This window comes from Babylonia areolata, chromosome 11, assembly GCF_041734735.1.
Source record: "Babylonia areolata isolate BAREFJ2019XMU chromosome 11, ASM4173473v1, whole genome shotgun sequence".
Taxonomy (NCBI): Eukaryota; Metazoa; Mollusca; class Gastropoda; order Neogastropoda; family Buccinidae; genus Babylonia; species Babylonia areolata.
In genome coordinates this window covers 35,753,622-35,769,530 of record NC_134886.1, presented here as the reverse complement: position 1 = coordinate 35,769,530, position 15,909 = coordinate 35,753,622, and the positions used below count along the sequence as shown (strand labels likewise).

Here is a 15,909-nt window from a genome sequence, read left to right as displayed (position 1 = left end):
GGAGAGGGGGCCAGTGCAGGCTGCTCCCCGTTTGCCCCCTCGGGCCCACAGTGTCAGCAGTGAGCGGGAGGTCGGAGCGCCCTCCTCACCAACGCCTGCGGACAGGCAGGAGGCGGCACCTGCTGTGCCACCAAGAACTCCCCTTCGGCAGCACAGCATGCCGGCATTGAACACTCGCCCCAGAGAAAGGCGGCATCCCCTGGTGTATAACAAGACCTCTGAGTGTGACGCGTCCCCTCTCACCCCACCCCTTAGCAGCAGCGATACTGACCCCTCCATCATCCCACCCCTGGCCGCCAGCAATTACTCTGCTTCTTTTGACGCTTCTTCCTCCTCCCTGCCTTCTCCCTCCCACCAGGCTTTTCTCCCTTCTGTTTGTTTGCATGATGAACCTTGTCCCCCTGACCTCCCTCCAGCCCCTGCTCGTCCCCGGCCCCACCCCCTGACCCTGGCCCTGCAGAACAACCTGGTCCCCAACACAGGGGCCTCTCTGTCTGTGCGCTCCGACCTGGCCTCCCACCACTACTATGGTGTGGACGAGAGCGCTCTGGACTCTGCTGGCCCCTCCCTCTTTGTGTCCAGCAGGCGGCCCCTGCCACAGGCCCCCTCTTCCCCTAACTCGCCCACCTCCCCTTCTGGGAGCAGCAGGCAGAGTGCTTGTGGCCGCAAGTTTGCTCCCCACAGCGTCAAGTGCAGCCTGGAGCAGCTGGGCTTTTACAACCAGCATGACCCTTTCTGGGGTCAGACGGTGCTGCTGCCCGACAGGACTCCCACCCTGGACAGCACGGCCAGCTCCGAAGAGGTGTCTCCACTTCTGCTGGTCAACTACAAGAACTCCGATAATGTCAGCTATGAAGACTTGCTTGACTTTGGACTGGATAGGTAATGGAGTTTCTCAACCCCCTTGCCCCCGCACCCTCAGCCGCTCCCCCACCTTCTGCTAGTGTGTCTCCTTCTCTCTTGACTGTCCCTCTCTCTTTGATATATCAGGGTTCTGAGGCAACAGTTGTTAACCAGTGATATCCCATCTTCATGCCATTGCTAATAAACCATCATCAGCTGTCCTGTATCTGTCTGTGAGTTCTTCACATTGCTTTTTTCTGAGTCTTGTCTAAAACAGTCGTAATGTCTGTGATTTCTACAGTCTGTTGTAACGGTTTTGAGAAGGTCCATCACTATGTTTTGTCTTTGGGATTGTAGAACAGCAACTAAGAGATCAGATTTCCCTAAAAGTACTCAGCAAGCCGCATGCTGTTGAAGATTGAGCCGTGACCGATATGCGCTTTGGTTTTCTGACAGAGACAAGGTGCAGAACTCTGAAAACACTGCTTTTGACAGGTCTTGGATGCGCAAAATTTCCATCCTGCTAAGTTCTGCTTAAGTGACAGAAATAACCAAAAGTCTCATTGGACCAAGTCAGGACTGTAAGTCGGAGTGGTGTTCTTAGGAAATGGGATAGGAGGCGGGGGTGAATTAGGGGGGTGGCATGGACACCTTGCTCATCATGATAGGTCGTAGTGATCATGGCCGTGTAGTGAGTGTTGTTGTCATGAAGTAGCACTCCAGTGCTGATAGCTGGGCACTGTTTATGCACAGATGTTACTGTCACTTTGTTTTTTTGGGTTTTTTATTCCTCAAGGCCTGCCTAAGCGCGTTGGGTTACGCTGCTGGTCAGGCATCTGCTTGGCAGATGTGGTGTAGCGTATATGGATTTGTCCGAACGCAGTGACGCCTCCTTGAGCTACTGAAACGGAAACTGAAACTGAAGAATGGTTCCTGCATTGTATAAGTAATGAGCAGTTAGTGTGGACTTCTCAGGAAGAATACCACTGACTTCTCAGGTGGAAACTCAATGACAGGGTATTTAAAAAAAGATGAAAAGGTCTTTTCCAGCTCTGAAAACGTGGCTGTACAACTTTTTGTCTCTGTGCTTTAGCAAACACCAATCTCATTTAAATACTTGTTGGTGTACCAGAAAACGATATTCAAATTTAATCTCTTATGATCTCATCACACAAGCATTTAGGATCATCTGGACCTGGCCCAAACAGTGAGAGTTATTTTGTCAAACAATCAATCCTGTTGTTTTTTGTTTTTTTCGTCCTCTAAACCATCTTGCAGCTAGTCTTTTTTAGGTCAGTATCATTTCTCAGAATCTGTTATATTGTTCCAGATAACAGGTTACAGGTCTTTCTGCTTCCAGGTCTTCTTCCATTAATTTTCTCAGTATAAGCAAACTTTGTTGCTGATGTAGATTGCCCTGGCTTCTTGGTATTTTGAAAGTCATTGCTCTTGAATTTAAAAAAAACCACTCAGTCCATCAGCAGACTGTGGCAAGACACACAAGTGCCCCATAAACAGCCTACAAATGCGAATGAATTTTCATAAGTTCATTTCTAAGTTTCTATCCGGTTAACAAGTGGAAACAGCTTTTGTGAGATCCATTTTTACAACGCTCAGTTGTTTATCATGTTATTATTGAAATATTGAAATTTAAATCACGGATCACTGATGTCATTTAAGAATTTTGCATGTTGAAAGATGTATGTCTAAATTTTATTGTGATATGTATTTTATGTATGTTGCGGGAAAAATTGATGGCTAAATTTTATTGTGGTATGTATTTTATATATGTTGCTGGAAAAATTGCATTCTGCAGTCCTTTCAGACAACATAATGATGGGCCCTCGTAGTTTGTGACTTCCACACATTACATCCTCATGTCTGTCATTATATCAGTGATACCATTATATTATTCCTTCATTCTAATGTAGCATGTATTATATCTGTGTTCTCTTCACATTGCTTCCTGCAGTCTGTCATGACAGTCATTACATCTTTGAATTCTTCACAGTATTTCCACTACTGTCTGACTGCTTGTCATTGCAGTCCTTATGTCTGATTTCCACATACTGCCTCTTTCAGTCTGTTAAAGCGGTCATTATATCTGTGATACCACTGCACAGTCTGTTAAAGCGGTCATTATATCTGTGATACCACTGCATTTTTCTTACAGTCTGTCATATTAGTCATTATGTCTGATACCATTACATTATTCTTACACTGTTGGAAGTCGCCATATATCTCTGCACATTGCTTTCCAGTCTGTCTCAGCAGTTGCTCACATCTGATCTGTGTATGATTTCAACACATTGCTTTCTGCAGTCTGTTATATATCACCATATCTGTGTATCACTGTTTGATTTCCACATGTTGCTTACTATTGTGTGTGATAAGTCACCATTTATCTGTGTGTCGCTGTATGATTTCACACACTTCTGTCTACAATCTGTTGATAGTCACCATGTATCTGCATCACTGTATGATTTCATGCATTGCTTTCTACAGTCTGTTACAAGTCAGTGTATATCTGTTTATCACTGTATGATTTCACACACTGCTTTCTGTAAATACAATGTATTATACCACCATATATCTGTATAACTGTATGATTTCATACATTGCTTTCGACTATTTAAGTCACCATAAAATGATATATCTCATTATCTGCATATGATTTCCATGCATTGCTTTCTACAGTCTGTCACAGCAGTCGCTAATGTGAATGATTTCCACAAGTCACTTGATACAGTCACCATCTTCCATCTTATGTCTGTTTAGTACTGAGCAGCGAAATTATGAATATGCCTAGCTTTCTGCACGTGTTGCCATCAACTTGTGCTATCATTGGTCACATTTCTGAAGTCATTTTCACAAATCATCCTTTTTACAGTCTTCACTATACACAGCCAGCTGCACTGTTCACAACCGTCTGTGAAGATAATGTGACTATCACAGAGCTTATTGTAGCATGTTTTAGATGGCCATGCCATTTGGTTGAAGATATGGCCTGTTGAATATCACATGATCTTACTGTGGATTATAAAAGATTATACATCTTCTGACAGTGCCACCTTTAGTGAAGATGTCATGTCAGATGTCCTGTTGAAGATCACCTTATCTCACCCTAGTTCAATGAAAAAGTCATATTCTTCTGTTCGTGTGTCCAGGTCATGCAGCTAACACACATTATCAAAAGTCACTAGAGTTGATTGTAGCTTAACGTGGATTACTGAAAGTTCCTAGATTTTATCCTAGCTAAATATGGTTTATTGAAAGCCACTAGATCTGATCCTAGCTAAACATAGATTACTGAAAGTCACTAGATTTGATTGAGCAAAACATGGGTTATTGAGAGTCACAAAATTTGTGCCTCGCTAAGCCTGGGTTATTGAAAATGGCTAGATTTGAATTTTGATCCTAATTAAACATGGATTATTGAAAGTCGCCAGATTTGATCCCAGCAAAACACGGATTATTGAAAGAGTCACAAGATTTGATCCAAGTTAAACGCGGCTTGTGTTCAACCTCAGTCTGTAGAATACCTTCCTTGTGCACAGGTTTAAATCACTGTAGTTTGCTGAAGATGACATGTCCTGTAATGTCACCTGGTCAGTCCAGGATGAGGAAGGTATCCACATCCTTTGCATGAACATCACCCTGTCACTGATGCCTATTGTGAAGATAGCCGTTTGCTTCTGTTGAAAGTCACCACAGGTGTCAGCAGATAGACAGGTTTGGTTTTATTGTTGTTACTTCCCTCCCACTGTTAGTGCAGTATTTGGAGTGCAGTTTTCCAGTAAACATTGGTGATCAGTGCATGGCAGTGCTTTGGATTAGTTGTGTCACCTGCATCGTAAAGTTTTTTTAAAAATTGTCACCCACAACATAAAAGGAGATCAACTTTCACTCGGTGAAGCTTCAAGCAGATGTGAGAAATAATAGTTCTAAGCATTATGATAATACACACGAAATGCATTTGTGCATCAGCTCACAGCAGTGTCTACTGTATGTCAAAGAGAACTTTAATTCCAGGTGTGTTTTTTTCCCCATAGCATTACCAGTTATTGGATGGCACCATTTTGATTCACTCATGCATACAAGTTGATATGCGGATGTATTTTTCGTTGCTTTTCATTGACAGAAAACTGCAGACAGTTCACATGGCTGCAGCTACTGGGGTTACATGTGAACTCAGTTGTTGGGATAAGTGGGTCCGGTTAATGTATGAGAGGATATAATGCATCATGTCACTGCAGTTGATGTGAAAGTATGTGCTGCATAATCATGGGTTTATGTCAATTTACATGTGAGTCGATGAGAGCGTTTGTGGGCATTCAGGTAAGATGGAGTTCTGCTGACAAGAGGGAGCGTACGGTAAATACTGCATACCATTAGTTGACAAGGAGGGGGTGTACAGTTGGTCAGAGGATACTGTTAATGGGAAGAACATTCTGTTGATAGCAAGAGGCTGTTGGTTGATAGGAAGGAACATGCAGTTGATAGGACAGGGTGCACAGATGATAGTAGGGGCATACTATTTGATGGAAGGAACATACCATTGATGGAAGAGGACATGTATGAGTATACAGTTGCTAGGAGGGGCATACTGCTTTTTATGGAAGGAACACAGAGTTAATTGGAGGGGGCAAACTATGGCTTGGAGCATAGATATTGTTGACTTGGAGGAGAATACAGTTGGCATAGCGTACATGGAGTTGACAGGAGAGGGTGTACCGCTTATTTTGGAAAGGGTTTAAATGCATATGGTTGTCAGGAGGGTACATGCATATATATATGGGTTCTGTAGGCTGCTAAGATTGTAGATTGTTCAAATTCAGTTGCTTTCATTCATCAGACTGCTGTCTGAGAAAAGATGCATCGAAGTATGTGTGTATGGATATTGTGATGACTTTTTGTGGTATAGTTTTACACTTTTGCTTCTTGATGGGAGTTGGCAGAAAAGTGGCATAGCTGTTGTAGTTGAAATAGTGCCGTGTGGTAGCCATTCTCACCAGCTGTCGTTGATAGATGGTGAGAAAGCTTACCACAGGGCACAGTTTTCTTTCACTTGTTGGGTTTTGGCTAGTGTCACAACACTGCTTTGTTGTTGTTGGTTTTTTTGTTTGTTTTGTTTTTTCTAAAATAGCATCTGTATCATTGTAGGGGCTTTGTGTCTGTCTGTTCATTGTGCCAAACCAGGTACATCAGTGTGAACATTGCCCATCAACATCAACCAACCCAGTCTTTCATGCTGTAGAGGGTCAGCTCAGTTTGTGAGCTTTGAGAATTTTTCATTGCATGTTTTCAGTTTTTGAACCAGAGCACTGGTAGCAACAACAACAAAACAACAACAAAAAGTGAAGCTAGCTGGAATGTCTGGTAAGGTGCCATGATATGACAAGCCTGAACAAAGGAATAAAGCAGAAGTGGTTGGGAAGAAGCAACGATAAAACCAGTGTGAACAAAGACAGTTGGAGTAACCAGGAAGAAGCCATGATATCACCAGCCTGAACAAAGCCACACTATAGCCAGCCTGAACAAAGGACAGTGCCATGATAAAGCCAGCCAGAACAAAGGACAGTGCCATGATAAAGCCAGCCGAAACAAAGGACAGTGCCATGATAAAGCCAGCCGAAACAAAGGACAGTGCCATGGTAAAGCCTACATGAACAAAGGACAGTGCCATGATAAAGCCAGCTTGAACAAAGGACAGTGCCATGGTAAAGCCAGCATGAACAAAGGACAGTGCCATGGTAAAGCCAGCATGAACAAAGGACAGTGCCATGGTAAAGCCTGCATGAACAAAGGAGGAGGCCATGATAAAGCCTGCATGAACAAAGGACAGTGCCATGGTAAAGCCAGCATGAACAAAGGAGGAGGCCATGATAAAGCCTGCATGAACAAAGGAGGAGGCCATGATAAAGCCTGCATGAACAAAGGACAGTGCCATGGTAAAGCCTGCATGAACAAAGGAGGAGGCCCATGGTAAAGCCTGCATGAACAAAGGAGGAGGCCATGATAAAGCCTGCATGAACAAAGGACAGTGCCATGGTAAAGCCTGCATGAACAAAGGAGGAGGCCATGGTAAAGCCTGCATGAACAAAGGAGGAGGCCATGATTATAAAAAAAGAAAAAAAAGAAATGTGAACAGAGGAGGTGAAGTTGCCGGAAAGAAAACATAGTTTTACGAGCCTGGTGTGATCAACTTAAACAAAGGAAGTAAATTGGAGCAACCAGAAAGAATCTGTGATATAACCAGCCAGAACAAAGGAAGAAGCCATGGTAAAGCCAGTCTAAACAAAGTAAGGAGTGATTAAAAAAGCCATTGTGAACATAGGAAGAAGCGATGGAAAAACAACAGCAGCATGAACAGAGGCATTGAAGTAGCCAGGAAAAAAACCATATTATGAGCCTGTACAAAACCTGAACACAGGAGGAAAACTGGAGTAAGCAGAAAGAAGCCGTGATATAACCAGCCTGTACACAGCCATGCTATATAACCAGCCTGAATAAAGCCTTGACAAACCAGTCTGAGGGAAGGAAGAAAGGAAGAAGCTGTGCAAAGAAAAGCAAAAAAAGAAACCCAGCCTGTTACCAGGGCGACAGAATTTGGCATCCCAAATGGGGCTGGAAGAGGCTTTCTCCTGTTGGTGACCAGTGTCTCTTCCATCAGTTTTCCACCAGATGTCTGTGTTCTGTGGGAAGACTTTGCATGTTTTGTTTGAAAACCTGTGCATGATAACAGTTGTAGTAAAGATCCTTTTGCATGGTCATGTCATTTGAAAGATGAGTTGGCACCATTTGTGCATGGTCATATCAATAGAAATATCCTTTTGCATGGTCATGTCATGTGGAAGATGAGTTGGCGCTGTTGTGTGTGTGGATTTGCATGTTCATGTGTTCAGTTTCCTGGGTGTGTTGTTTTTGCTGTTGTTTGGTGTTGTGTCATGGTTGTGTGTTTAATTGGCAGGGTGTGTCTGCCTGATTTGTTTTATGAAGGCAAAGTGGGGTAAAAGGGCATGTATGTATATATATGTCTAGGCTGCTAAAAAATACTTCTGTTCAGCTAGGAAACAGCTTTGTATGTTAAGTTCTGTTCTTATTCAAATTTCTGTCAACCCAATTTCATTTCCATTGGTAATCTTTGTTCTGTAGGATTTGATCTGGGCACCTCATCATTGTGTTCATTTGTAAAACTGCTCTTATTGCCTTCTTAAATCACACACTCAAAGACCATCTTAAGTCCCTCTTTTTAAAAGTTTATTTCGGGAATTATTTCATTGTGTTGTAACATAAAAAGAATATCCATCTCCTGTGCCCAAGCAGCTGTCTGTGTCTGTTGTGTAAATATCCCCATCTCTGGTAATCAAGCAACCATTTCTGTGTGTACTTATCCTGGTTTCTTTGTTTTCTGTGACATGAGCGAGACAAAGAGAAAGATGGGAATATATAACTGGAAGTACTAAGTAGTGTTACTCCTGGTAAGACAAAGGCACATAATTCAAATCATTGCAGTATGTGCTACCCATCAGTTGGCCTACAGATATAAGTAATGGGCACAGAGTTTCTGGGCTTGTTTCTGTACCTTCTTTTTCTTCTCCCTCAACTCTGTGAAGAGTCATTGGAGCATTGCACAGAAGAACTGTTCACCAGATTCCTCTAGTCTAACAGATTTATATCCAAAGCTAAGGTCTCTGCAAATGGGTTTCCTGTTCATTCTGCAGTGTTGTCAAACCATTTTTTTTTTCTGCCTTCACCACCATCACTCTCCCTCCACAGTTCCTTGGAGGATTGCTTTAGCAAGGCCATTGGATCACTTCAGTGGCCATGCCATTATAACTTTCTTTTCTTAATTGATGATGATAGCCCTAGTTAACCTGTTTTCTGTGTCCCCTATTTACCTGTACAGGTTGATGGGAAGTGCAAGCAGGTATGGTTTCATTTATGTCCGTTCAGTTCGTCTTTCCAAAAGAGGCAGTGCTTATTTCTTTCTTGATATTCCTCTGACATAGCAGTCATTTCTGTCTGTTGTGTAAAACTCCCCCAAACCTTCCACCCCAACCCCCTGTCTCCTTTAACCCAGTGACTGTTTCTGTTAGTTACAAAGATTCCCCTCTGGTCCTCTGTAACACAATTGCTCTCTTGTCTGCTGTCGCCATGCAACCCCGTTTTATGTGTTTTGTATCGGTTATCTGCAACCGACAAACCATTCCTTCACAATACTCTTAGACCTCCTGTCTTTAATAATATGGCAACCACAGCTCAGTGTTGTGATCAGCATTCTCTGTACTGTCTTACAAAGGAGTGTCTAGTGCACTGTAGTTTGAACACTAGCGTTTTCACTACTGGAAGTGACAGCACCACACTTGAAGCACACCTCAAAGTATGAGTTCTTCAGCTGCAGACTTCTGTATTCATTACAGACTCAAGATTCAGGTTTTTTAGGCACAAATACATATCAGTAATAAATTTTTCTCAAGTGTTAGTAGGTTGTTGAGGAAATATGCATGACTGAAAAAAAAAGAAAAAGAAAAAATGATGGTATGTTTAAATGAAAGAAGTAAACAGTCGGGTGAATTGACACATTTAAGATGAACTGGTCACATTCTTCTGTCCTTCCAAGATTGTCCTGGTCAGTTATGTTCTTGCATTAAAAATAAATGTTCTTGCAGTTTTTTTGTCTTGCTTGTTGTTACAGGCTTTCATTTGTTTGCTGTTTGTTTTTGTTTTTTTAAATAATTTTTTGTTTCTGTTATTCTGATTAGGTTTGGCCGTTCCAGTCTTCAAGTCCTCTGGCATAATATGACAGGAGAAGTGGTGTCTTTCAGATGTCGTCTGCTGTGCTCATAAACAGGATATGGCATGTATCTTATCTTCCATGGTCTTTCTTAAATGCTCAGGCCTGTTCTTATTTTCTGTTATCTTTCTGAAATTCTTTAGCCTGTTCCTATCTTCTGTTATTTTTCTGCAAGGCTCTTGCCTGTTCCAATTTTCTTTTTGTTTTTCTGCAAAGCTCTGGCCTGTTCATATTTTCTGTTGTCTTTCTTAAACGGTCAGGCCTGTTCCTATCTTCTGTTGTCTTTCTTAAATGGTCAGGCCTGCACTTTTTTTCTGTTCTCTTTCTGAAATTGTTTTGCCTATTCCTATCATCTGTTATCTTTCTGCAAAGCTCTGACCTGTTCCTATCTTCTATTGTCTTTCTTAAATGCTCAGGCATGTTCCTGTTTTCTGTTCTCTTTCTGAAATCATTTAGCCTGTTCCTATCTTCTGTTGTCTTTCTTTAAAGCTCTGGCCTCTTCCTACCTTCTATTGTCTTTCTTAAATGCTCAGGTGCGTTCCTATTTTCTGTTCTCTTTCTGAAATTCTTTAGTCTGTTCCTACTATCTGTTGTCTTTCAGATGTAGCAGGACTTACATCTGGAATAATGAGAACTAGTTTGATTAATATAATCAGCTACATAATTATACTAGGTGAATCATCCCAAGTTGGAATGCTGAAAACTAGGCTTTTGTGGTTTATGTCATCAGCAAGACAGACCAGTCAGTTGTAGACCAGGAACTTGAGTCCTCCGATCATGGCATCAGCACCACAAAGGCTAGTTATCCCTAGACTAACTTCCGGGAACTAGGTTGTCTGGAATGGAATTCATACTAGAAATTTTGCTCCTTGGTTCATGGCATCAGCATTATTGAGGTTAACCATGGCAAGAGTAACTAGTGGGAATTAGATTCCTGGGTTTATGTCATGAGTATGAATTTAGTTATCTTTGGAATAAATACTAGATGTTGGTTTCCTTGGTTCATATCACTGGCAGAGAGTCGATGCTGGGAGCTGGTTGGATTGTTTTATGGCCTGATTTGTATTTTCCACCATGACAAAGTCACACACCTCAAGACAGTGTTGATGAATAAACCTCATGAATTGGATTCCAACTTCCCATTTCACTTGAGTCATCCACTAGATGAATGTGGATGAATACAGGTCATTCGACAAGAAATGCACAGGGATTTTCAACTGCAGCATGAAAGGTCATTGAAGCCTATTACTTTTGACTGTGGGTTTATCCATGGTTTAAGTGTAACTGCATTATCAGCTCTCCAACCACTCATTTGAAAACGCTTACTAAAAAAAAGGTTACTTCCTTGCAAATGCGACTGCCTTGATGCGTGTTCAACACAATATTTCAGCAAGCTTTGGCGCAATTTTGGTGCTTTTTTTTGTTTTTGTTTTTGTGTTGTGGAAAGGGAAAAGCTGTTGAGTTTGTCAACATGGCTGCCAGGATGTACGGTACAGAAGAAGTGTCTAGAATTTTGTTTGATTTTCTGCGCAACGTCGACAATAGCAACTATGAAAACGTGAGAGAAAACGAAAGTAATGTTATTGCTGATCAACAGAAGTGATACTGGTTATCCTGATGATGATTACATGCACCAAGGTGCATAAACAGGAAGGGGGCAGGGGTGGGGATGTGGAAGAAGTGGGTATACAAAATCCCCCCAATATTTTAGCTTGAAACCTTCATTTTGGGGTTTTCATTTACCGTGAAACCCTCCAAATGAAAGCCTTAAGCCGAAATATTGTGTTTTGTGTTATGGTATTGTGTGAAAGTGTTTGTGGGTGTTCGGGTGGGAGGGTGTTAGCATGAGTGTGTGTGTCTGTGTATAGTATGTGTTCAAAACATGATAGTGGAGGAAACATGATAGTGGAGGAAACAACATGTTTGCACTTAGTCTAATACATTTGCTGATATTTAATCACCATTTCCATCAATAAGATAAATTGATTAGAATTTTCTTTAAGAAAAAAGAAAGTATTGTTGTTGTTTTTTGTTCTTGTTTTTTCTTCTAAAAAAAAATCTTGAGTTATCTACTCTTATTGGGAGTTATCTCATCCTGTCAACATTGAACTTTTGATAATTATTTCTCTCCATTCATTTTGCTCTCAAGAAAACACATTTTTTACATACTTTTCAGCATAATTTTAATTTTTGTGATTTTTTTTTTTTTTTTTTTTTTTTTAGAGGTTGGTGATGATTTTGTTTTGTAAAAATCACAAATAGTTCAGGAAGTTAAACGGTTGACAAGGCATCTCATGGAGTCAAAAACGTTTTTACCAGTAACAGTTCCATGCTGACAGACATTGAACCTGATCAATTATAACACAGCAACCAGCCACTGATACAGAAATCGATGAGAAAACTACTGTCTTCAGCCATGTGCTACTTGCTCCACACATTTCAGTGCATGAAAATGTGTGTGAGTTGGGTTTCTTTTGTGTTATTGGTATTTTTCTTTATATTTTTTCTTCCTTAAAAAAAACACACACCAAAACAACAACAACAAAAAAAACAAACAAACAAAAAACCAACAAACACACACACACACACACAAAAGAAACAACAAACTATAATTTGTTTCAGTTTTTCCTATTGCTATGCAGTAGGTTGATAAGCTTTGTATTTTTCTCCATTGCTGTTTTAGTATACCACTGGTACCTGCCTTTTATCATCATTCTTGAAAATTGTTTAGAACTCCTTTGAGTCATTTATAGTCTTGACACCAATGCAAGATTCTGCCTTGGTTTAAAAAGGAAAAAATCTTTTGATTTCTCTCTGAAACATTTTCAGACAGTGTAACTTTGCTTAGACTAACAATCTGGTAAGGCTTTTCTGTTATTAGCCGAATAGTCTTCATTTGCTATTGAAGCATTGAGGTGTTTTTGTTTTTTTTTGTTTTGTTTTTAAGAATTACATGCATGTGTAACCCTTCTTCAGACCCTCTGAAGGAAATAAAAGCAACCCCCAACCTTGCAAAAGCCTGTAGGGGCAGGAAGGGAGAATGAGGGGGGTGGAGGGTGGAAACAACATTCATTGGTTTTAGATGGAATTAGGATTCCATGGAGTGAAGTGGAGTGTTAGCCAAGTGGTAACATGTCTGCCTTGGATGTGAGAGAATATGAGAGCAGTGGTTCAGAATCCCACTGTCACCAGTATTTTCTCTCCCTCCACTAGATCTTGAGTGGTGGTCTGGATGGGTGTCATTCAGATGAAATGATAAACTGAGGTCCTGTGTGCAGCATGCACTTAGCGCATGTAAAAGAACCCAGGACAACGAAAGGGTTGTTCCTGGCAATATTCTTTAGAAAAATCCACTTCAATAGAAAAACAAATAAAATTACATTTACAGGCAGAAAAAATGCAGAAAAAAAAGATAAAAGGGGTGGCACTCTCAGTGTAGTAGTGCACTCTCCCTGGGGAGAACAGCCCGAATTTCACACAGAGAAGTCAGTGACAAAAGTGAAATACAATACAATTCAATACAATACAATACAATACAATACAATACAGTGGTGCAGTAGCTAATCTATTGAAACAGAGCCAGCTCATTTCAGTTCTTTAACTCTTCATTCTAATCGTCGTCAGGGCGGAGTTCATTGAAAGTGTAATTCTGTGGCTGTGAAGCAGTGATTAGAGTATACTGTGCTCATATTATGTCAGTGGGTGTGGTGTAGAAATTATGTGCTGCTTGTTGGTATCTGACTTATTCCAGCGAGCTACATCATATTTTGTAATATGTTTCTACATGCCATTGACTGATAAGGTAGGAGATGTTTATTTTTTGTCAGTGTGTGAACAGCTGAGATATTTGTTTATTTTTTTTGTTGATGCATAAACAAAGGACAGTATATATGGATGTGTTTTCATGAAATAAAGATATTTTTCTGATTTTTATCTAATATCATGAAAGGGAAGGCACACATATATTTGCCTGTTGTTATCTGATGTTGGAAGATGTGTATTTATTTTTTATTCTTGATGTAGGTGTGATCAGAATTTATTGTGAGTGTAAAGAGGGTCATCTCTGTCAGACTGGTATTGTTGTTGTGAATATATTTATATTTGTATGAAAGAGGATATAAGATTTTTTTTCAGGGTGCAATCTGTGTATTTTTCTGTGTTGCGAGTGTGCAATAAAAGCTTGTGTTGATCATATTTTTTTTTAATCATAAAGAAATCTTTATTGATATGGACATGACCATGCAAGATAAAAGGATTCCAGATATACACAAACCAATTGTTTTGATTAGTCTTTAGGTTCTGGTTTCTGTTATGTTGCTTTTTTTTTTTTTTTTAATTTTTATTTTTTAATTTACTTTTTAATATACCGGTATTTGAATCAAGTACAGGGACATATTAAGGGGTGGGGTGTGAGGAGTGAAATCTGTGCTAATTTCACATCACAAAAGAAAAAGGAAGACTAGTTCTGCTTGAATGACAGAAAATGGCACATAAGAAATCTGCCAAAGGGCTGTCATCGCTAATGTGGCACAGTTGACACTCACATGGCAGAGAAATGGGCATCTCAAGAACACTTGTAGCAGAGATAGTAACACAGAGAAACACATGGCAGAGAAATGGGCATATCAAGGACACTTGTAGAGGTAGGCAACACAGGGAACCATGGCAGAGAAATGGGCATCTCGAGAACACTACAGAGATAGGCAACGCAGAGACACATGGCAGAGAAATGGGCATCTCAAGAACACTACAGAGATAGGCAACGCAGAGACACATGGCAGAGAAATGGGTATCTCAAGAACACTTTGTTGTAGAGATATGTAACACAGGGAAACATGGCAAAGAAATGGGCATCTCAAGAACACTTTTTGTAGAGATATGTAACACAGGCAAACATGGCAGAGAAATGGGCATCTCAAGGACACTTGCTGTAGAGATAGTCAATGCAGAGACACATGGCAGAGAAATGGGCATCCCAAGGACACTTTGTTGTAGAGATAGTCAATGCAGAGACACATGACAGAGAAATGGGCATCTCAAGGACACTTACTGTAGAGATAGTCAATGCAGAGACACATGACAGAGAAATGGGCATCCCAAGGACACTTTGTTGTAGAGATAGTCAATGCAGAGACACATGACAGAGAAATGGGCATCTCAAGGACACTTGCTGTAGAGATAGTCAATGCAGAGACACATGACAGAGAAATGGGCATCTCAAGGACACTTACTGTAGAGATAGTCAATGCAGAGACACATGGCAGAGAAATGGGCATCTCAAGAACACTTTGTTGTAGAGATAGGCAACACAGGGACACATGACAGAGAAATGGGCATCTCAAGGACACTTGCTGTAGAGATGGGCAACACAGAGACACATGACAGAGAAATGGGCATCTCAAGGACACTTTGCTGTAGAGATAGGCAACACAGGGACACATGACAGAAAGAATGGTAAACACAAAAACATTTTGCAGAGAGATAGTCAAACAAGAACACCTGGCATAGAGATGGGCAGCACCAGAATATTTGGTGTAGAGATGGGCATCAGAAGAACACTTGACAGAGAGATGGGCAAGCAAGAACACCTGGCGTAGAAATGGGCAACACTAGAATGTTTGGTGTAGAGATGGGTAACACAAGAACACTTAGCACAGAGATGGGTAATAATAATATTTTATTTTATTATTATTATTTTTGTTTTTTTATTTATTTATTTTTTTTGCCAGGAACACTTGGCATAGAGATGGGCAACACAAGAACACTTGGTGTAGAAATGGGCAACACAAACACTTGGCATAGAGATTGGCTGAACAAGAACAGATTGGCTGAACAAGAACACATGCACACACACACACAAAAAGAGGGCAACACAATACCCTTTTGACAGAAACATCAATAAAATAAGGACATTTGCAAAGGGATGAGTAACTCAAGAAATACTTAGAGAGTGGGGGTAGGGTTAAGGGAAGAAAATCCTAAGCAAAGATACTGGTAAAAGAGAAGTTTGGACATAGATGGGCACAAGAGTATACACTTGGCGAGATGATGAGCAAAACAGACATTTGGTAGACAGCAAAGGAACAGTTTTTGATTGAAAAAAAATGTGTAGGTTTGTTGCTTAAAAATACATGAGTGATGTGTAAATCATTTTTTGATCACACAGTTGTTCTCGCAATGTGACATGTTTTAGTACAGGGAGCTTTTGGTATGTGAAAGTGTCAGTGTGTGCAGGTATATATATATGTATTGACTCCCCAAAAATGGAG

The 15,909-nt window shown here is 40.6% G+C and overlaps 2 protein-coding genes across 11 annotated transcripts in view; both read left to right on the top strand.

Moving 5' to 3' along the window:
* Window positions 1-15,909, top strand: part of LOC143287697 (uncharacterized) — a 68,265-nt gene that overhangs the window by 50,182 nt on the left and 2,174 nt on the right. The gene's annotated exons all lie outside the window — the stretch shown is intronic.
* On the top strand, window positions 20-9,827 carry LOC143287699 (uncharacterized). The gene is made up of 2 exons (XM_076595912.1): window positions 20-882; window positions 9,609-9,827. Exons 1-2 carry the CDS (start codon window positions 158-160, stop codon window positions 9,691-9,693), a joined length of 810 nt encoding a protein of 269 aa, XP_076452027.1. The 5' UTR covers window positions 20-157; the 3' UTR covers window positions 9,694-9,827.